Source organism: Phalacrocorax aristotelis, chromosome 1 (assembly GCF_949628215.1).
Source record: "Phalacrocorax aristotelis chromosome 1, bGulAri2.1, whole genome shotgun sequence".
NCBI lineage: Eukaryota > Metazoa > Chordata > Aves > Suliformes > Phalacrocoracidae > Phalacrocorax > Phalacrocorax aristotelis.
In genome coordinates this window covers 27,000,364-27,023,742 of record NC_134276.1, presented here as the reverse complement: position 1 = coordinate 27,023,742, position 23,379 = coordinate 27,000,364, and the positions used below count along the sequence as shown (strand labels likewise).

Below are 23,379 nucleotides of genomic sequence, written 5' to 3'. Positions count from 1 at the left end.
AGGTATTTTGTGGAGGCTGATAGAAAAGAAAAAAAATGTATCTTAAGTTCCCAAGGAGTTTACATCGTCCAGGTGAAAACTCAAATTCTGGACCATGGTTTTCAAACTGTCAAAGGATTTTGACTGCTCAACTGCTGAGACGTGCTCAGGAGAGCGCTTCTTTCAGAGCATCAGCAGTCAACATCTTCTGAAGCTCAGGACCCTTTAAAATTCCCAGAGTTGAGCACCAAAAATCATTAGTCATCTTTGAAAGATCTTTTCCTGACTGCTAAAGCTGAGATTGAATTCTGTGATCCTAAGCTGCTGCAAGAAGTAGTTCCTATAGCAAAAGGTTAAAATAGGGGAAAGAAATAGTAAACCTTTTTGGGGGCTGAGATCCTTCCCATTACAGCAACCTGATGAAATTCTCATCAGCAATATTAAGCCTATTCTCCAATTCTACAACTTACCCTGCTGATTCTGGTGAACCTGATGGGGGTTTTTTACTTCCTGCCTATTTAAACTACAGAGAAGCTTGTTTTGTATGTAGTTAAACAGCTGTCATCTCTCTCCCTCAGATATCTATTTTATTGTTGGCTGAAGTGATTCCAGGAGCCAGCTAATAAATATTAGCTTGTTTATAAGGCACATTGGAATTTAAACAAACAAACAAACAAACAAAAAACCTACTAAACATCAGGTAGGACCAACAGTAGTAAGAAAATATTTAATAACACTAGAGTAATTCCCAAATATCCCTATGCTGCATCTTAAATTGAGCTGGAAGATATTTCATCTAAAAGCTGGAGCCCAAACTCTGTGTCTCTGGCACGTTGCCACTGGAATTGTGGGTGTGGTTCTTCACCAATAAAATATTACCACAGTCTTGGTAACTATTGTCTTCTCTGTAATTTAGTCTTTTTGACAAGATGACATGAACGTTTGGCAGGCTTTCATGTCAAGAAAGCCAAGAGAATGATTTCCACACATCCCCCCCCTTCTAGTGAAGAAGAGTTCACTTCACATACTAGCTTTCTTCTGGGAAAGGCAAGGTCAGCAGAAAGCAGGTTATTTTTAGGGGTCATATACCACCAAGCCAAGACTCCCCGGTGCTAGACAATAATCAGCTACTGGGTTGTATTGTTTTGTTTTGTGTTTTGCAGCTGTGTGCACTTGACCATATTTTGCCAGCTGAGACATTTTGTTAAGGGGTGAGTGAGGGATCTCTAAACACAAACTCCCCAAGCTAAATAAATAACAAACCCTAACCAACCTCCCTAAAATTCCCATATGCCGCCGAGCTCATGATTTACTGCAGTGACTCTGTAACTCTTTAAATGCACTCAGAATTGCTGCAAAGCCAGGAAAAAGTGTCTGTCATCTCTGTGTATTCTGACCGTTGCTCTTGTTGGCCTGTATTCTGCTAGGACATCACTTAAGTGAAATTTAAGAATTTTTTCAACTGTTGATAGCTACACATACCATGCGGCACTAGCTTGGGATGACCATTGTGGATGGCCAGTGACCTGATATTCTGCATATTCTGTCTATTCTGCATTTTGTGGCGTATTCCTCCTATTCTCCGTATTGTTGCCTGAAAGCCTGCATATTCTGCTAGCGGGGAAGTCTCACCAAGCGGTGGCTTTTTGCACTTTTTTCGGGCATAAGGATCATATTTGCAATTTCTAAAAAAATTATTTTATTCTCTTGGGCTTGGATTCAACCCGCTGACTTGTGCAAAACTGCAAATTCCCTTCTTTCTGCTAGGGTTTCACTTCAGCATCAAGGATGCCTGCCTGCCTAGATGCAGATAGACAGATTTGCTCTGCAAAGCAGGATGTCTCAGCCAGGAGGAGGCACCTCCCAGCCCAGCTGCATGGCTTCTGGTCTGGACCTTGTGCCCAGCCAGGTGGCTTCGTGCATGCGACAGCAGAACATGTGTCTGCCTCTGCTTGGCCATGCGGTTGTGTGCCTACTTTTACTTCAGGTTAGCTCAAGTTGAGAACAGGTGTCTTTCGGCAAGGAAGAGGAGGCCAGCCACAGCTGGCTCCAACCCTTCTCTGGTTTCCCAGGTAGTCTGTACCTCTGTCTGTCCTTTCCCCACAGCACCCCATGCTTGTGTGCCTGGAGACTGGGGGAAGGAATTGCAGTCCCTTGTTATCAGTCAGTCGGAGATTCTGTTTGCAGAGGTGACTTTGTTTAACTACGTTTTTAGTACGGTCACAGTCTGTGTCCACAGTCTGTGGGGAATTCCACAGCAAGCCATGAGCCTGTGCCTAACCTGGCCTGCAGACATTGGCAATGATATGTCCTGGCGCTGGTAGGATCCTGTGCACACCTGTCCCAAGGGTCTCATCCAGGGCATGTCTCAGCTCCCATCTTGCCTGGTTTCCCTGCCGTGGTAGTCACTGAGCCGTGGCTGGAACGTTCACCCAACCCCATAGTTCCCGAGTTTGTAACCTCTGTGATGAGACAAGGACCTAACTGGTGTCTCTCAGGGCTTTTGGAGAGCCTTTCCTGCATCCTACAAAAAAAAGGCCTCTGGTTCCTGTAACCCCTTGGGCGCTTTCTACTTTCGAGTTCATGATCTTTAAATCTATGTGATGAGTAAACAGAATCATAAACCGGTCCAAGCTAATCAAGCTTTGAAATATTAATGACCTAAAAGTAACCGGGCAGTGGCAGTTAAGACATGCTAGAAAGAATAATAAAATATTTAACAATTGTTATTAACATTACCTGAAGTTTGAAAGGAAGGTATTGGGTAAAGAAGACATTCATCTTATAAATACCTTAGATATATTGATGGAGATAATGATTGACCCATATTTGATTAGAGGCTTTTTGTAGACTTTTCGGTATCGGCAGGTGCTATCAGAACCACCTCGCAATTCCTTTATTTTCCCTTCTCTCTCTGAAGTTTTCTTTTGCTTTATTTCTCTGCAGGATGATGGCCTTCCAGAGAATGAACATCAGCTCTCAGTAGCTGGGAAGATAAAGAAGCATTTCAACACAGGCCCTAAACTGAACAGCACAGCAGCTGGAGTTTCTGTCATAGCAGTAAGCATCTGAAATACACAGCCAAAATGCTTAAATATGTGCCCACAAGACAGTGTGTGTTTAGGACATGCCACCAAAAGAAACCAGAGAGGGTTAATCGTCAGACAATTCTAGCATTTGATTAATATAAACATAGTAAGGCTGGTATTCTGCACAATTTCTCCATTATTCTCCTTGTGAGTCACATTGTTATTTAACAGGCCTAAGTGATACAACTGTACACACACTTCCACATTTTACCAGATCAGTGGACCTAACTCCAGCAATTCAACAATTTGAATTATGGGTTCATGACATTGTACTTGGCAGCAGAATCATCACATGGATTGAGGCCACACAGAGGTTGTAGCAGAAGGACAGCAGCACCTTAAAATGGAAGTTAGTTCAAAATTGTAACAGAAAATCTGTATGGCAGCCTAAGCTTCTCACCTCTGAATACATCAAAGGGAGCTATGATGCGTCACTGCTACCTATATAGTTGATAGGAGCCTAGCCACTTCAGATTTAGCGGAGCAGCAGCATTTTATTGTACTGCCACATGCAAGCTGCTTCGTTTGAGGCAGAAGGATTTAACTGGGTAAAGACTTAATGGAACTCCTTGCCGCCTTCTGTCATGTTGCAATTCCAGTCTAGGCATTCCAGGTTAGAGTGTGTCGGAGCTTCTGAAACCAAGCTTGACCAAACTTTTGACTAAGCTTTACTGGGGTTTCAATGACATCCTCAGTGTAGCATACATCTCATACATCTGTATTTTTAACCCAAAAATGAACGTGTGTATTAGATATACATGCACACAAAATATATTCAGTGTATTATGAAATTATTCATACTAATGCCATTGAATAGTAACACGCACATCCTTCACATTTTTGGTACATCTGCCTGTGTTTGTAAGCTTTTCTTTATTACTCATGGTAATGTTAACGCTCCAGATAGTCACTAAAAATAAGTGACATGTTAAACATAACCATTCCCATATCAGATTACTCAGTGTTCATTCCCAGCTTCCATAAATTGCAGGTGGTGTGACTGCACATGTACACTTTCTTGTACTGTTTCCACTTTCATGTTTCTCAGCTCAGCCCCTCCAGTGGTGAGTTAAATCAGCATGAAGTAAACTCAGCTCAGCACATGCAATCTGGCTCACAGGTGTGAACTGTTTGTGCAGCAGAACGGATACTCTCTCAAAGTTACTTGGTATAAGTACTTAAAATTTCAAGCTGTGCCTCTCTCACATTTTTTCTTTACTCTTTCCAATCCTGAACGTCCTCAACATGGAAGCAAGTTGCTCCTCATGCTTTTCCTAGATTTTCTCAGTCATCAGCTAACATAGTCAGCATTTCTTTATTTTCATTTTTAAGCAATAATACTGCAACAACTCTCCCACAACTAAAACATCACATACCCATTGCTCATCTGAAATGCAGGTATGTTCTGTATAGACTAGCTGAAACCGTGTTCCTTTCGAATGGACTGCCAGCACGCTTGTCCATGAGAATTACTGCTCAGATCCTCCATGCTAATGACTTCAAAGCTTAAAAGCAAGAAATGATGCCTTTATCCTCATCCATCCCTCGCCTCCTTTATGTTTTTAATTTCCCCACCCTCCTCTTTTTTTTCCTTTGCCCCAGTTGCTCTGCCAAGGAATTGTTTACAGCAGTTTGACACTTGAGTAATGAAAAAGGCACTGTAGTGAATCTTTCCACTGCAAAACATTATACATCAGAAAAAAAATGTATATGTTTAATTTTATTCTTAATGGCTTTTATTTATTTTTTTAGTGTTTGGAAACTTAACATTATTTGTAGTGATCATCTCTATGGGTGAACATCATCCTCTGGCACGATTAAATCTGCAACTTGGCCTATAAAGTAGAATGTTTAGAATATTTTTACAGAATTCAGAAAGTGGTTTGATTAGCTTGTGTCAATTATTTTCTAAAAAACTGGAAGAGATGTGGAAGTATAGAGCTCTTTAGTGTTTTGGTAATGTTCCAGAAAGCTAGGTAATTTTGATTTTAGGAATAAATTGCCTTTATTTTCTACAAAACTAATTTAATAAGTAAAATAAAGCCAAAAGGAAAACAACAAAGCCTTTAATTATTGTTTCTGCATTTGAAAACATACTTAATATACATTTGACATGCATGTCATCAGGGCTTTACATTTGGGAATCTTCCTTTAACTGTGCAATCTCAAATATCATAGAAGTAAATCTTATTAATGAAGACTGCTCTACATTCAAAATTTTCAATGTACAGATGCTGTAACATATTGTCCAGCACTAAAGATGTGCATTAAGTATATTTTCTACAAAAATACTGTTTTATTGTGCCTGCCTCTATGTTTACTGTAACTTTTTGAGAGAGTGCTTGTGTATATAATATATAGAGATGCTTTCTATATATTATAGAACACATCTGTGTCTGTGTGTTTGTGAAAATGTGTTAATATGTGCATATATATTTATATAGCTTACTTAATAGTATAAAAGATAAATATTAGCATTATTTTGAGATTTACAACTCTGTTTATGTACAGAGAGAGCTAGTCTGTGGTATTTAGTTCTTAATTTGTCCTCACACTGATATATGATATTATATGCCTGTTTTCTTCAGTGGTAAGAAGTAACACACCTCAAGGATCTCAAGCAGTATTTATCATATGCACCAATTAAAACTGTAATATGAAAACTAAGTTACTAAAAATGTGTTTGTGGTCAGCTTGACTGGGAGGAAGTTTGAAGACGTATTTTACATACGTCTACTGTGGCTACTGCTTCCTTCAGCAATGTCCAAATACATTGTATTGGCTCCTTTGGCTCAGACTTATGTCTGCTATGTTGATGTGGTAACCCTCAGTAAAAGTTGTCTCTGACCATTCAGGGCAGAGACATCCTACAAGTTCTCGTGCGTGTGTCCAGACTTCAAGTTTGTCCACATTTGAAAAGGACTTGTCAGTTTGGACAAACTACCGTAATGAACATGTTGTGCATGGTTAGCAAAGTAGTTCCTTTGCTGATGTAGCAGAAGATGATTCCTCAAACAAAATTAACTATACAGGCGAAGAGACTTTTCTGTTGATACACTAATACATCATTAAAAGTTCTGCCAACATAACTATGTCAGTTGGGAAAAAATTCCCTTTAACCAACATAGCTTTGCCAGCAAAATTTTAATTGGAGAGCTAGCTTTTAAAACAGCAAGAGAATTAACAGGTCCCTAAAAAACACTGCTTGCTGATGGTAGAGTATGTAGGAGAAAGATCACTTTACTTGCCCTGTTCTTAAACTCTTGGCATTGGACTGCTGGTCCCTGTAAGAGACAGGGCCTGGGCTAGTGCCCCTCTGGTCTGTGTCACAATGGCCTTGTTACTGTTAAGCATGTACCAAAATATTTGCAGGGTCAGGTTTCTCATACAGCTTTCCAATAGGAACAGTATTTTGTAGTTCCATGATGGTGTTAATAAAAGATACTGCGGTAAAACATAAAACCAGCATAAAAAGCATAAAACCATTTTTAAAATTTGGGGATAGATTTTTTTCCCTTCAATTCTCCAGGGATGTCATCCCTTTATTTTTTCTTTGGCCACAAAACAATACCCTGTGGCTGTACCCTCTGGGCTTTAGTGACAGTGGCTAAAGTGACCGAGAGCCAAAATAATTTTTTAAGAATGCTTCTGTGATCCAGAGGTCTGCTGTAATTCCTTGTATGAACCAAGCATCATCTAATTTGTGTTATTGTCTGAAGTGTTAAAGCTTTGCCTGTATGTTGTCACTTTTGTGCTTGTATTTTTTGCCATTGTTAAGACAGAGGAAAAGACTAATGACAGTCTTCTGTTAAGGTTGTATGAGGTCTCTGTCTTGGCAATGGGAGTAAACTCCAGCTGGAGACTCAGAGGAATTGAGTAGGACAGCAAAAGAGAAAAGCTGCTCAGAAAGTTGGTGCAGCGCTCTGCCTCTTGCAGAGTCCTCGCTGGGCTCAGGCCACCGGTGTGGGGCCACTGCCTGCAGTCCAGCAAGGGGAAGGCAGCGGATGGGTCGTTGCCTTGTATTCTGGCGATTTTTAAATAAAATTACAAATTCCAAGCAGCATTTTTAGCAGTGGGATTTCTTGGGTGGTGTGGAAGAGAAGCCAAGTTTGGTCGGTGAGTTTTGCTCGGCTTAAAGATGAACCCGTCCCTCAGATGTCACTTCCCATCTATTGTCTGTGTTGTCCTGGGATCATTGTCCACAGTCGGGTTTCTCATGGCAGGATTTCCACACCGCAGAAATTGTTTCAACTCGTGTTAGGAAGCCAGTCTCCCGATTTTCTCGATATTACTTTTTAGCTATTCGATTTTAGGGCAATATTTTTCATCTGTTTTTCAAGAAAACATCCCTTTTGTGTATTTTATATGCAGCATACAAGGAAGCCAGTAGATGGCAATAGTAGACCAGTGTAGTTAAGCCAACAGAAAATTAACTCTAGATACAAGGTTCTCATGGTTTTAAACAGGAAACGTCCTTTAAATAATTCTAAATAAGATGAAAGCAGCATTGTTTTAACAAAATGGAATAAATTATTAAATTCTCCACTTGCAGGGAAGTCATCAAGAAAAATTTAAATTTGCAGTTAGCTCCTAGCTGCTCTGGAAGTGGTTGGTAACTAGAAATGTGTTGAACTGCTTTTCTGAATTTAGAATTAGAAACTGTCATCGGTATTGGAAAAATATGCCACACTCTTATTGAAGCACAAAATGGCCTTTTCTCTTCGTAGGGCAAAATGTGAAAATCATCACGACTAAGAATTTTAAAGCAGGGAGAGTGTCTCCCTCAAGATATTTTCCCCTAAAATTTTATTTAACTCAGCTAAATGATGCCTCCACCGTCTGTTAGTGCAGCATAGAAGGATTAGAGAAAACAACACATTTTCTTTGTTCCTATGCACATGATTCTGCTAATGATAAACTAAACTTAAAAGATCTATATTCCTTAAGTAATATCACAAGCACACTTTCCTGGACACAATGTTAAGTTAATTTCCATTTTGACTTTAATTGGTGCAATTTTAAACCGACTAGTTTTGTTCTGTTATCTTTTTGAGCATGAGGTGTAAGCTGAAATGATAAACAATGTTATTCATGGCTCTGAGTAGTCCGACTCTCCAAGGTTAACGCATTTTTAGAAATTAATTACCATGATTGATGGGGTATCAAAACCTGATTCTTTTCATCTCTACGCATTCCATGATTATGAAGAAGTCTAATTTAAGCCTTGTGTAGTCTGTCTAGCCTGCTCCTTGTGATGGTTGCACTGCATTTTTTAAAAAATTATTAAACCTCACAGTTTAATTGCAAAAGATAATTTTCCATTACTGGTACGTGCAACTTAAAAGGGCACTTCTGTCTTTGGAGGTAACAAGATATTTGTCAGACTTTTAAATGAATGCATTATGCATTAAGTAACCTATTTTGCAAACTCCATTTTAGTTTGAATAAATTGGCTTCTAATTTAGCAAGACTGAATCTAGAGTTAGTATCTTTTTCTTTTATTTCTTTACTTTTTTTTTTCTTTTTTGTTTTCGTCTCCAGTACGTAGCTTTAGGATGTTAGATAAGTGCCTTCTGAGAGTGAAAACAGTAAATATGCACTAAATAAGGAACAGCTTGCTCTGGAGTCTGAATTCTTTAGCCTAATGTCGATCCACTGAGTTGCCCCGTTTCTCTCTGCTCAGCTGGACCACGGGTTTACCATCAAGAGATCAGGGTCTTTGGACTACTACCAACAACCAGGAATGTATTGGATAAGGTATGAGATGGTGCAGCGCCAACAGTCAGTGTTTCCATGGCAACGTGCTGGCAGTCTCCATTAACCAGTTCCTTCAGTGGATAAACATGCTTTTTGATTTGTTATCCGGTCCATATGCTGCTTTATCAGTTTCGTTTTAATCTTGATTGAGATGCCACACCCCCTCATTCCCTTTCTTCACCCATCCCTCACACCCACATCGCCAGCTTTCTCTTCATCGCACATGCTCAGTATGAATTTCCCCTATAGTTAAAAAGACAGTGTATATAGAAAATCTACTAGATATGCTGAAGTATGCACCCTCCCCCTCCCTATTGCTTGTTAAGGCATCTGCTTCCCCTGCGCTCCTGTTTTGAAACACATGGAGCAGCAACAGGCTCTCAGTATATATTTTCCTCTTTTTCCATGTGAGATATGGAGCTATATACTGTCATTTTAAACCCACTAAACACAATCCTTACCTTAGATTGAACAATGCATTTACATAATGCGGTCCGTAGAAACTCTCCCAAGTTCAATGAAATACAATGCATTGTATGTGCTGGTAAGCTTGTGTTTCTAACAATGCATTCTTTCCCTTTTCTTTTTAAAACCCTTCTGATACCTATTTATTTTGATTTGATTTTTTTAAATATTGCATGAGTCTTTTGAATATATTTTTTCTTCATCGTGTAACTGTGCCAGGGTTGTTGTTAGCTGGCTTAACCTGTATGATAAAATGGGACTCTGGGTGGGAGGGGGTTATTCCGGAGTGGGGGCAAGGAGAGATCCAGGTCTGATAGCCCACTCGAGGCCCGTGCACCTCCTCAATCAATCCAGAGCCCTGGAATTTCCATCAAGTGGTTATTTGCTGGCTTTTTTCCTTCTTATTGCTCACAAGACTTGCGTTTTGATAGCTGGAGAAACTTTTATAAGTTTCTTGCAAAACCTGCGCTTGCTAACACTGCAGTGATTGAAGCCTTCAAAAACTCATCTGTGAGGTATTTGGAAAAACCCAGCAAATTAACTGCAATAGCAAAACAGCAGAGATGGTCACTGCAAGTGTTTCCAGTAAAATAAAACTCCCACCCTGGATCATTTCACTGAGTGCATGGATCAGGGTACAGCACAGTTTCCATAAAACCTAGCAGTTCCCTGAGGGCACACTGAGAGTTAAGTAGATTGTGATATGGATGTTCTGGGGAAAGAAAAAACAAAAATAATCCTACTTTTCAGAAAATAAATAGAAAAGCAGTTCCCATTCATCAGCTGAATGCTGGCTAGGAGGAACTGAGAAACATTTTCACTCCAAGTGCTCGAATGCGTAGCAGTAGCTATAATTCCAACCTATCACACTTGTGCCCGTGGCCATAAACCTACCGCAACCTGCAAGGCCATAGCAAAATCTGCTTGGTCTATCTTGTCACTTGGCATCATGCTTTGCGGGTTCCAGCCCTGCAACACAGCCGAGAGACGGCAGCACAGCATCTGTGCACTTTGGTTTTGAAGAAGGGGGGAACAGGGCCAGAGTACCCAGCTTTAGCTATGTGTGGGTTTGATAGTATTAGCGGAATTTTTCTTTTCTGCTTATGAAGGAAAGATGGCATTTTGTGTCAAGCAGGACTTTGTCAAATAGTTCCAAATTTAATGCCTCCCCTATAAAACAGGGGAAAGCTCATATTGAGCTTTATTTATCTTCCTGGAGTTTAATTGCTATCCATAATCAGCTTACACTCCTTCTCTGCTTTACTTTTTTAATCTTACACCAAAAAAAAAAAGAGAAAAAAGAAATCTGTCTTTCCATTTGCTATACACAATGCTTGGATCTTTTAAAACCCCAGCTTCAGGGGGAGCAGACCACCAGAAACAGGAGCCTGTGATAAAAGCAAGCGTCTCCTCTCAGACTGGCCTTGACTCAGTTTAACTGCATAGCCCAGATTTTTGAAACAAACCATATGCATTTTGAGGAGGTAGGGGAGGAAAACTCTAATTCTGCAACTTGGTAAATAAATAAACGCTATAAAAAGAAAAAAAAAAGGCTATTTGACTAAAGCGCTAGTAATGGCTTCCATCAGCATACAAAATGACACATCCCTGAATAATGGGCTGGAGCAGATGGGCGATAATCTCTCTTATTCATACATAAACTGCTCTGTTTTCCAGCTGGGGGCAGTAACAACAATGTTTATAATTAGTGCTTTCTAAACAGGGCACCTAGTGTGGAAAGGCAAATTGGGAGAGCGGGGCTCCTAGGCGTAGATGCTTAATTAGGAAATACAGGGAGTATCTCCGAACAAGCCCTGTGTTTGGTCCTCTTTCATCTCCAAGAAACAAGCAACTGCTGTAGTGACCAATATTTTAGTCTAAGTAAAACCATTTCGATTTAGCAAGTGTTTACTTTTTAGTAGTAACTGTAAGTGGCAACACAAAGCATATGAAAAGGTTCATCAGTTCCCATCTATAAAACAGTTAATTTATCACAGGCCCATGAAAATTAACCTGAATTCATAAGTACAGCGAAAAATGAAAGCAACTCCCAAGGAAAATGTAATGCTTCCTTTGTTAGTGTTAAACCATTTCTTCTCCACTCCTTTGATCGTTTTCATCCCTGGTTTCTAGCAGTCTTCTAAAACATCTTTTTAAATGGCACTATTTCCTCCTTCAATCAACCAGAAAACCTTTTCCTTTCTCTCCCTAAAAGACTTTCCTATTCAAAGTGCCTCAAAGTCCTAATTTTCTGAGCACTCATTCTGCATCCTGTTTTATTCCCTTTCAGTAAGATAATATCTGCAAAAGTGACATGACTTCTTTGAGATACTAAAATAGAACAAACCTTATGTACAGTAGCAGTTGTTGCAGCAGGGATGGGATATATAGTGCCTGAAAAACCTTACAGTGTTCCTTGAATATACAAAAGAAAAACCAAACCAAAAACCCACACGGGACAAATCAGTAAAATAATTTGGACCCCCGACTGATACATGTTTTAAAAGCAGCCACCTAATGCTGTTGGGACATCAGTCCTGCAATCAGAAGTGCAGAAAAAGCCAAAGCAGCATCAGTAGGGAATGAGATCTGGAGGTCCCAGTTAAACCCGGGCAGTCTGCCCTGCCCCAAGGCTGGTGAAAGTTAATGTTCTTGATAGCCAGGAAAGCCAGCCTTGGTGTAGCTGGGTAATGCCCTCGGTGCAATCACATGTTCATTCATCCCAAATCACCAATGTCAACTCAAGTCAGAGACAGCAGAGATCACCCATCTCTGAGCAGAGGTTCTATGTTTGGGATTTCTTGGTTTTCTCCAAAGTCAGCCCATTCGCTGATAGATCGCTCTGTAAAAGGGTTAAAGCCAATGCATTAATCTTTTATAACTTCCCTTCTACTGGAATTTAGCAACAGTGACCACAAAAAATCCAAATGGCACCTGCACTGTTCTTCAGAAATATCATAACTGATAGATTTATTTCCTTACAAGGAACTTTTCTTTAAGATGTACTTAATTGACGCTTTTAACAGTTTGTGCGACTCAAGTTTTTTGGCTTTGTTGTAACTTAAACCAGATTATTAAGAGTGAAAGTATTTCAAACCATCTCTTTAGACGCAAATGTTGCAGTGTCTGGTCCATAACCAACTTATTGAGCTGCTTTACCTGTGCCTCCTAATGGCAGCACATTTTGAAGGCAATACTTTGCATAATTTACCAATGTTTTCTTCGACCCTGAATTTCCTTACTGGTCCTGGTTTGTGTCTAAATCTTAACATTATTTTAATCTGCTGCTAACAGAATGGCCTGAATTTTCTGCCTCTTCTGGGCTGATTCAGAATATCAAGGGAGCACCAGAGTGGGTGTATCTAACGTACAACATTAGTAGAAAAAAGTAGTATATGTAGTATTATATAAAAGATTATTATAAAATGTTAGCATACGCTATTTTTTTATATATCCATAGACACTATATAAAGCTAAAGGAGCAAAATAAAACCCAGGAAATGTATGGGAAAGTCATTAATGATCTTATCTATGGAATAACAATAGCAAGGAGATGAGTTACATTTGATGCTTAACAAAATAGTCAATCCAGTCAGTACTGAATTCACAAAATACTAGATTTTTAAAATGCAGTTCTCACTGTCACAGTTAAAAAAGAGTCTGAATAGCTCATTTGAAAACCCATAGTTCCATCCTCCGTGTTTTGTTCCTAATTCCCATTACTGTGCATCTGTCAAGTTACTTACACCTGTCCCAAGTGGATACAATACACTTTCAAGTCAAAAGTTACAGCCAGACATCTTGACAGTGGGACAAGGAAGTTGGGAATCAGGCTTGCTATGTGTAAAGTGCCATTTTTAATACCTTAAAACCCTCTGTAAACTGAATATTGGTAAAACCAAGCAAACATCTAAAGTCATTTAAAATCTCTTCTCCTGCTTTTTGACTAAGAAAACCACAACATATTTACGAACTATAAATAAAATTCACCCATGCAAACAACTTGGCACTAAGTCTCTTCTACGTGTAATTGAAACCATCTGAGGAATCACATCTCTAAAAAGGGAGGGATGTCAAAGAGTAAACACAAACTTAAATATAGCAATATGAATTCAGCAGTTATATGTGTAGAATACTTGTCTTTGTATTCACTCACCGATACAGAACAAAGCATACATCAAATTGATTTGGTTTTCTTTCTTTTTTACTTTCATTTTAGCTAAATTCCATGCCAGAAGTTACACGGTGCGCTAAAGCACTGGCCTTTTGTATTTGGAGGTCCAGGTTCAAATCCACTCGATTAATTTGTCCCCTCGATGTGGTCATTTGCACGTCTCCAAATCACCGTGTAACTTGACTTAGTTATAGCTTGTGCCTAAGGGGCTAAAAATAACATGTGTCTTTCACTCCTGGACTGAGGTTCATTGCTAAGTTTGAAGTACTGTCCAAAAAGTGTCTTGAATCATGAATCAATCACACACACACACACACACACATGTATATATATATATATAGTTATACATATATATATATATATATAACCTGAGAAACCCATGGAAAAAATAAGAAAGGTCAGACTGAAGGGCGCCATGAGCATTGTTTAATGGTCATTTTTACCGTAGGGAAACTTGCCATTACGTATCTCAGCATATTGAGGTCACTAGCCAGAAGCTTAAGGAAATACGGTAAGATTACCTAGGTATGAACATTTAGATATGTGCAAACACACACGTATATAAAAGAATGCACTGGAAGAAAAATACCAGTGTTTCAATACGTATGTCCATGTAATGCCACACACGAAACAAAGCATCACGAAAATTGCAAACAAATTGCAAATTTGCTCCTGCAGAATGAAAGTAAAGGGAAGGGTTTCTTAGATTAATGCATGAACAGCTGCATCCCCAGTTCAGTCTCCTGGCTTGTATGAATAATGGATGGGCTAAGAGGCAAAATGCACAATAATGTTCTTTTATTAATGAAATGAATATATATCTATGTTTGGTGGCCAGCAGTAAATTAAGACAAGTGAAAAGAAAAACAGTCACTACTTGCATTCATAAAATGCAGTTACTTCAATCCAATAATTACTGACCTGACAGAAAATACCACCCCACAGCTAAAATAAGGTACTTCCCACTACAAATCCAACATATATATCAAAACAGTTGTAGTTTTTAAATGTCTGTTCATAAACAGAGAGTTCAATGTTTTCCAAGAAAAAAAAATTTACATGGCTCAGGAGTGCTGCAACATCAAGATACTGAAATCAGGAAGAAGACACTCCCTGTGGCAAAACCCTGGAAAAATGCTAACTGCACCTTAGTATATAGGTGACAGAAGCAATGATTTTAAAATAATGCTCCATTACTTCAAATTAAATGCATTTCCAAAAATGGCTTGTTAACCATTTGGTACCGGGTGTCAGGATTACTGAATGTTGATGCAAAATACATTAGTGCTTAATGAAGTGCTTCAGACCCATCAGCACCAAACTATCAGAGGCAATCCACTTACCTGCTGCGGATAAGAAGCTCTACATTTCCTCATACGGATTGTAAGAGGACAGTCACATGTCTTAAATAAGAATGCTATCATTACATTTAAGTTGCCATTGCTAACATTTAGTGCTCAAAGCTCTCACTCTCTCACCTTGAGCCAGGAAAAAAAAAAAGTCAAAATGTGATAATGAAAATCTGGGATTTGCAGCCCTGTGAAGCATAAGTGCACTTCAGATCCTCTTATTATTTATTGAAAGAGTAGCTTAAAGTAGAAATGCCCTGGAAATCCATAATGGACCGGTTCATGCACTGGCGAACCACCCAGCTGAATAGTAGATGAAATAATAAATCTATTAAACCAAGGCAATGCATATGAGAGGCCTTTGTTACAAAACCAGTAATAATAATAATGAAAAAGCTGGTTTTTGGAATATGCCCACATTCACAAGAAGGTACAGTAGGTGAAAAACACGCTTACAAAACACATGCAGTCATTACCTAAATGTATCTTACCATCTCCCCTGCATTCCAAAGCATTGATCTATTTTATTTTGAAATTCTTTAGAGGTAAAGAATAGCCATAATCTCACTAAATGAAAACTAGCTTTTGTGCAGAATGCAGAGTGACCATACTGCCTCGCAGTGTAATAGGCACTGGAAGTGCAAAATGTCATCGTAACATTGGGCCTCGTCTTGCAGGTTCTGCAGGGCTTGTGAGTGCTCCATCTGTGGCCAGGACTGACCCATTTTGTGGTTCTGACATGTGAAACACTAAATGTTAGCCTATGACCTGTATATTTTTGCTTTTGGTAGATAAATACTCCCTTCTTTAGCTCTCTGTGACTTTATACATTTTTATTCGATAAGCTCTTTGGGTGAGAAAGGATCTGAATGTCTCTGAACCCAGGAGCGTGACCACAATAATGCCCCTGAGTCTACAAGCATGCCTTTATAAAGACCAATTAGATCGAATTCAAGGGAGACTTGGGATAAAAATGTAAAGAAAAACATAGTCTTAAAATATCTCAGGAAGTTTCTGAAGGGTTAGGAAGCCAGAAATATTTGGTCCTACAAACTACAGCATAGGGTGCTAGATTAAGTTGGATCATTGAGGTTTTTTTCTTAGCATTTTCAATTAACGAGTAAGGAAGTGCCTTTCTGTAAATTTAAAAAAATATATTTAAGCAAAAGCACCCTAAGCTTGCCAAGAATAGCAGAAAACTATCTTTGGGTTTATATTTTAAAGACATCTTTAAAATGATGTCCTGATATTTACTTTTCAAACTATTTTGGCAATTTCATAGTTTTGTCCTGTAAAAAAAGTAATACCTTAGGCTAAATTTCCAAAATAATATTTTATTCAAGAATATTCACTTCTGTGTAACTTATCTAATTTTTAGATACCTTCAGTTTTTACATATACATTTATGGTTCTCAAGTAGCAGATTTTGAAAATAAATTTTGAATTTAATACAAGTATTTTTATTTATTTGGCCAGGAATGTTTCACTTTCTCAGAGGAGGGTATCTATTACCACAAGATGATGTGATGTGGTTTAAACTTTAAATAAATGCTTATTTCCTGTAAGCATGAAAAATCTTTTAAATTGAAATCTGTATTTTATAGAATGGTAATATATGCCATTCTTTTCAGTTTTCACACAGAATTGAAAAACTGTATGCAGTATATTCACTGAGTGTAAAAGATCTAGGTATTCTTCTGTTTCACATTAAAAAATAATAAAAAACTGAACTGGTTCAAGGCTAAGAAATGTAGAAGGTGTTGAAAATACTAATTAGAGCTCTTAAATGAAAGATTAGCAGTAAACAAAGAAATTCTCAGCAGATGAGAAGTGTTGGATTTTGTAGCAGTTATGATTTAAAATACAGGGATGAACTTATCGAAGTTAATCATTTTATCCCTTTAAGGTAGTGCTGTGTAGGTTCTCGACACAAAAATAATAGTTCGGCAATTTAGCCTAACTAAATCCATTTGCTGTAGTAGCCCCGTATTCTTGTCCATCTTCCTGTCTCTATTACGTCATTATTGAATGCTGATTGCATTATTTTAGAGCAGGGATTGCTCTAATGCTATTCTGCACTAGTATGATGGATTTAGTTTTCATTTTGTTCTCAAAAATATGTTGGCTATAAATGCATCTCTCCTCTCCTATGAGGCTCACACTATAACTGGTAAATTTTCTAGAGAAATCAGTCACGTATATCTCAAGAGAAAACAATAAATCCATTGAAGCAGAATAACATTTTGGCTGCAGTCTTTTAAACAGAGATAGGGATAAATTTTACAAGCCTTAGCAGTTAAACCTATTCAGTTCTCAAAGTTATCTTCGCCTCCAGTGCCATGATCAGATATTTGTTTGCATTTTATATGTCATCTTACTAGTCACCTGCCTTTTCCCATTTTGCTTTTTCCGAAAAAATCACAGGCTGTGTTTTAAGAAGGCAGCCCTGCTTCAGAAGGCAGTTAACTATGTGTCAAAGTGCTCTTGCTGAACCGAGGCCATCCTGTTGATTTTGTAATTTTACAGTGATTTTAGGGACTGCAGTCTAATACCCTGTAGCCAAGAAGATGGCAATACCCAGTCGCATGTCTGAAATCATTGGCTGGAGTTGGGCTGCCCTTACCTGGGTTGCAGTTCCTCCTTGTAAATGTGCCAGACAAAGCAGAAGAAAGGATGTGGCTAGAACTCACAGCAATCTTATTAAGGCTTGCGTTCTCAATAGTGGCAGAAACTGATCAAAACATAAAGCCCATCAAGTAAATGTTCTTATTCCCCATTTATAGATACTCCAGGTAGACCTAGATAAAGTTAGCAGAGTATTTAATTTGATAGACCTTGGTTAACAGGAGGAGACAGGGTGGTCAGGCTAAACGGGTCTTTCTGTCAGAGCGCTTCAGTGTTCTCCCTAAGAACATCCATTGAGCAGCATGAGGAGGTGTCAAAGAGCTGGCCTAGCTCCCTTTGGTGTTTGTTTTTCTCTCTGTCTGACAACTTCATCACAATCCATCTTTGTTAGCCGATTGCACTGACTTGAACATGGGTGAGTGTGTATCCGCCTTCATTAGGTCAAATCAAAGACAAGCGTACATCTCTGCTTTGCCTGTAGAAACAGATTTATACTTTGAGAAGGGTTGGGGGAAGGTCAGTTGGTATTTGGCTTGAAATTTGAATCTATTAAAGGATGAAATTAATAGCATCCAGAAGTAGAACATATGGCATCCATATATATGGTACTGTATCTGCTTGATGATGTCACGCTACCTCTTAAGGTTTGGGAAATGCACTTTTTAAAGCATTTAGCTATACTGTGGGCTAAACCTTTCAGACCTGACTGAGACAGAACAGGTTTAATTTGGTCTGAACATTTATTAACCCTGGTATTTGCAGGCCACAAAAAACCTCATGGTTTTCATTAGCTTTGCATTTCACACACAGCCTAATTTCATTTATTCTTATTTTATGCCCCTGCCAGACCACCGCTCTTGATAAGGAGAGGCAGGTTTTCCGACGAAGACGCAACCAGGATGTGAGGGGACGTTATAAGGCACAGCAAGCTCCACCTGAACTCAACTCCGAATCGGAAGACTATTCACCAAGTTCATCCGAGACTGTTCGCTCACCTAACTCACCCTTTTAATAAAACACTTTTACTCAAAAGTCTTGGCTTTAACCCTTTGAGACCCTGAAAATCCTTCAGACCTGTGTGAAGTGATTACAGCTGATCTATCCAGCAGTAAACGCTGGCGTGGTGGAACACAAAAGGGTGCTCACGGAATCTTCGTACGAGTAATTTCCTAACTGATTGAAATACTTGTCTCTGTTTAGATTGCAACTTGCTGCTAATATGATCCTCAAAGGGTTAAGGCTATTTTGCTTTTTTTATTTAAAGATAGAAGCAGTGAATGTTTTCATCAGTGAAGCTAGGAACTGCAGTATGTAATTTTAGCACATGTTAACCCTCTGAGTAAACAATCACCTTAAATCTTAACAGCCCATATTAGGGCTTTATTCTGGCTTTTTTGCTTTTATACGCACATATCTTTTACAGTACCCTAAAGTTCCTTGCCTGTTTCTGGCCAAAACAATATCAAATGCACCTTTGCTAAGGGGTTACAGATATAGGCTTTAAAAATGAAAATGCAATTAAACAAACAGTATCTTTTACAGCAGCTTGTTCTAAACCTGCATCATGCTTCCACAGGGAGTGACTGTTGTTGGAGGGTATTATGCAGGCTAAATGGGAAATTCAGTTTAGGGCGGCCTCATAGTTTACAGAAGATGACATGATGACGGCCACAAAAGGTTGCTTCCATATCGTTTGCTGCTAATGACAATGCAGAGTCTTGGGAAATGGCTTGAGGACATATTCTGTCATGTAATGGTATGTAATGATCTAGTTGAGAAGTTCCTGGTTCCTTTGCCTCTCATTCAGAAATGTACAGGCATCCTCTCAGCATGACCTGATTATCCCAGGAAAGTCACTTTTAAAGATTAACGTTTATGAGAATTACTCTTAAAAGAGCTAGAGTATTTCTAAATTTGGGAAAATACAAGTCATTTAATATATATGCAATGCCTAAACTGAATTAGCAGAGGTTTTGTTGTAGAATGGAGAAACTAAAAATGATTCACCAGTTCTACTTGTAATATTTAATAAAATGGGCATTTACACAGAGTGTATATATTTCTGGTTTGTTAAAACCTCAACACAGCATTATGGCATTTTATTTAACCATTATCCTAAAGTTGGCTTCCACAGAAATATTACGCTTTGTAGACATTTGCTTCAGAGATGATAATCTGAAAGAAAAGTTATTATAAAATAAAATCGCTTGGAATTTCACATGAATGAAAAAGGCAACTTCCAAAAATCCTATTCTAAAATAAAAAACAGCATTATGAAATTTATACTTTCTCTTATTACTCATATAAAATGGAAGTTTTCTCCTCTAAAGTTAAAATTTTCTCACAGTGTTTTTGAAAAGTCACATAAATGTGGTTTCCTCTCTCTCCTTGCCCTTTTTCTCTCTTTCTTTCTCCCTCCCTTTTTCGTTCATATCTCACAGCAAGAAATATTAATATGCTGCCCAAAATGATATGCAGATTTTTCTAATCTTACTGGGAAGTATAAATAATTTTTGGAGGAACAGGGCAAGTTGCCCACAGTGTCATTTCCATTCTGAGCCATGTTTGCTCATGGAACTGTCCCTACAAGCAGCTGTGGCAGCGGATGCGTACCTGCAGCTTGTTGGAGCTAGTGTAATCCTCTTTTGCTTTTTTTGCCTTTCTAGTTGGAGGTATCAGTTGAACTGTATTTCAAGAAATCTTGAAATTGTTTTATTTCTTCATCCTTGAAAATACATCTCTCATTGTCTCAGTCATGAAAATTCATATATTAAAAGCTCTGAAGATTTCAAATACAGGAACTTACTCTTGTGAGTCTTCACACAAGTGGTACAAGTGTTTCATACAGAATGCAGTTAATTTCACCCACTGTTAATAATCTAGAATTGAGACAGTCAAAACTAGATCTCCAGACTTCCTTGGTAATACAGAGAGAGAAGCATTTCCAGGTTTGCTTCATCTCATCTATCATGGGCATGCATTTTAGGACTTATGTTTTGATTCACCTATTGCTCTCACTCCATTGACTGTAAAAGGAACTGCTGGCGGAAGCTTACATCTGACACCAAACTTGAGATCATAAGTTTAGTAGAATGAATCTCACCCTAAACCATCAGGAGACTCTTATCTCTGAACATAAGGGCAGAAGGCCTGTGCATGGCCTCAGTTACTTTGTTTGGAACCCAAGTGGAGCAAATAGGTGTCTTGTTGGAGAACTCCAGAGGGGCAAGAGATTAAAGGATAAAGGAACTGCTGCACAAAGTTCTTAGATTTTAGGGTTTTGGAAAAGGCTACATCCATGGCAGATCCTTGACTATGCCCATCCAACCTAGAGTCTCTGCAGAGAGCAGACCCTTGGTAGAAAGGGCACAGCCACCACCGTTGTGATGTTAAAGGCTCTAGTTTGAAAATATTTGGATAGGACAGGGATTATTTTTCCATGGGACCAAACCCTTAGCCAAGGTAAATCCCCCCTTGACACATACCTACATCAATTTACAGTAAATCAGGATCTGGCACATGTTTTTCCAGCATTGCCCTTCCCACATCCTAGCACAGCCTCCCCTTTAGAAGAGATACAACTCAACCATGTAAATGCAAGACATACATTTGGTAATAAAAAAGGGTCCATTAATACCATGTGCTCCTTGACTATTGGGAAAATTTGGCAGTCTTAAAGCAAAGGCTGATGTTCATTCTTCTTAATTAGAGAGGGAATTCAGGAGGAAAAAAAAAAATAAAAATATGTTTCACCTTATGCATGAGAAATATTATTCAAAAACCTGTCTGGGATTTTCCTATCACCTTTGCTTTGCTTTGGAATACAGGGTTATCATTAAAATAAGATGTTTGGCTGCTTCATCTTATACCATCTTGTACTACTTAAAATGTATGTAAAAATAATCCTAGATCCTGAAATTCCTACTCATCCCCAGCGTTTTATATGTTTCTGATCTTTGGTTCATGTTTTATGAACATAACTATAAAAATATTTATTTTAAGTTATTTTTAGACCTGTGAGAGATTGGGTTTCAAATCGCTGATAGCCTCTTTTTAGGATTCAGGGGAAGGTATCTTAATATTTAAACTGTTTTAAAAGTGGTTTCCATCATGGTTTTAAATATATCCATATATATTTTTAAATATAACCATATATATGTGTATATATGTATGGTTTCATGGAAATAATAATGGTTCAGCCTTGTTTGGCAGCGACTGCCCCTTTTCTTGTCTAACCTCTGAATTCCTGAGGGTAAGTGAAGACAGAATATGTGGCCCTAAAAATACTTGAAACGCCACACTATTTCTAATGTGATAATCTGGGAGAGCACATAGCACACTGTGGTCATTTTACTGTAATACGTACCAGTCTGCCTGACTTCTTTCTTCATTTCCTTTTGAATCATTGAATCGTATTGGTGCTAAATGTGGCAACATTTTTTTTTAATGCTTATTACATATACAAGGCTAACTTCCTCCCACCAAGCCTATGTAGTTAGCTGAGACGGATGGCGGTCATGGTAGGCACTGTCTATCACCAAGGAGATGGAGAGAAGCACTTCAAAAGGGTGATTCAGGTCATCTAATATTTGGTCTCTGGAGATGCCTGTCAGTCTGATCTTAGTGTTAACAGGAGAGTAGAACAGGGTCACTTCCAGCTTAATTCCTCGCAATTAAATCTAAGTGGAGTTAACGTGGACTCCAACCTAAGTGCAATATTCTACTGAACTTATGTGCAGTAAGCAAACTTTGATGTGAAAATGTAGTACTGATAGGTGATAGCACAGGATTAGTTAAATGGTACTGAGCTGGGCGTTGTCTTATCTAGATGTATCCATCTAAGAGTTAAGCATCTAATCTAGGGCAATCATCTAAACTTCCCTTATAGTTGCTAGAGACTGGCTTCTCTAGTAGATAATTAAAATTCTAGGATGGATGAATCACCCACTAGATGAGGTGCCTAGCTCAAATATATTTAGAACATAATTTATTAAGTCATGACATATAAATTAATATTTCTGTAAGTTACAGTTTTCGTAGCATTAATGTACAAAAAATCCAGAATGCTATGGTTCTACTCAGAGGGTTAACAGAAAAGCACTAGGCATGCTGATTACATTGGTGTATCCAAACTGCTTTGCTTTTTTAGCCAGTGTTTGCTGATTTTTTCAGAAAATTCTTGAACAATTTCAAGTTTGAAATAATTTAAGTGTTGTTGTTTAAGGAATTTCTATAACCAAATTAATCTTATTTTTAGCTTAACTTATCACAGGAATAATATGTATCATTGATGCAGTGTAAGTCTGTAGTTATCAATTTTATTAATTCCACAAGTGATTCCAGAAATCTCTCTCTTTTTTTTAAGTACTTACTATAGAGCTTACAATGGTGGCATAGGTGACTGAGACTGTCTTTCTTATTGGTAAACAAACAATATTGTAATTTCAAGAAAGTCCTAAGAATCAGCTTTTCAGTTTGGTAGTGTACTAGTTAGGGGAAAGCTATCTCATGACATGCATTGTGTAAATCATCTTTGTAGATGAAGATTGTTCATATTAATGAACACATTCTTTTTCCTTGACATTGTAGCAGAAACTGTTTACTTGTTAATGAACAACCAATACATTAATTTGCTTCAGACTGTTAGAGGGGAAGGTGAGATTCCAGTCATTGACAATGTTATTGCTTTACAGTAGCCCTCATCCAATTTAAATGTGGTGCATACTACAATAAGCAAAGCCAAACCTGTGAATAAACTCCTGAAAAAGCCTGGTGGGTCTTTATTCAGTTGGGCGCTCGCATACAGTAGTGTGTGGCAGCAGGAAGGCTTTCAAGAATTGTTGAAATGAAAGCGATATATCCACAAATAAGAGCTAAATTGCAATCCTTTCCCTATGGGGCATATATGTTTAAAAAGAAAAAAAAAGAAAAAGAAAAGAAA

The 23,379-nt window shown here is 38.3% G+C and overlaps 1 protein-coding gene across 3 annotated transcripts in view; it reads left to right on the top strand.

Moving 5' to 3' along the window:
- Positions 1-21,164, top strand: part of DCLK1 (doublecortin like kinase 1) — a 253,696-nt gene extending 232,532 nt beyond the window's left edge. For 2 of the 3 annotated variants that reach the window (XM_075085130.1, XM_075085146.1), the window contains 2 exons: positions 2,926-3,039; positions 18,286-21,164. In XM_075085130.1, the coding sequence (XP_074941231.1) occupies positions 2,926-3,039; positions 18,286-18,450 (279 nt within the window). In that variant the 3' untranslated portion in view covers positions 18,451-21,164. Of the gene's footprint in view, positions 1-2,925; positions 3,040-8,751; positions 8,826-18,285 lie in introns of all 3 variants that reach the window. The other variant, XM_075085137.1, reaches the window with a different exon arrangement.
- Positions 21,165-23,379: the final 2,215 nt, after the last annotated feature.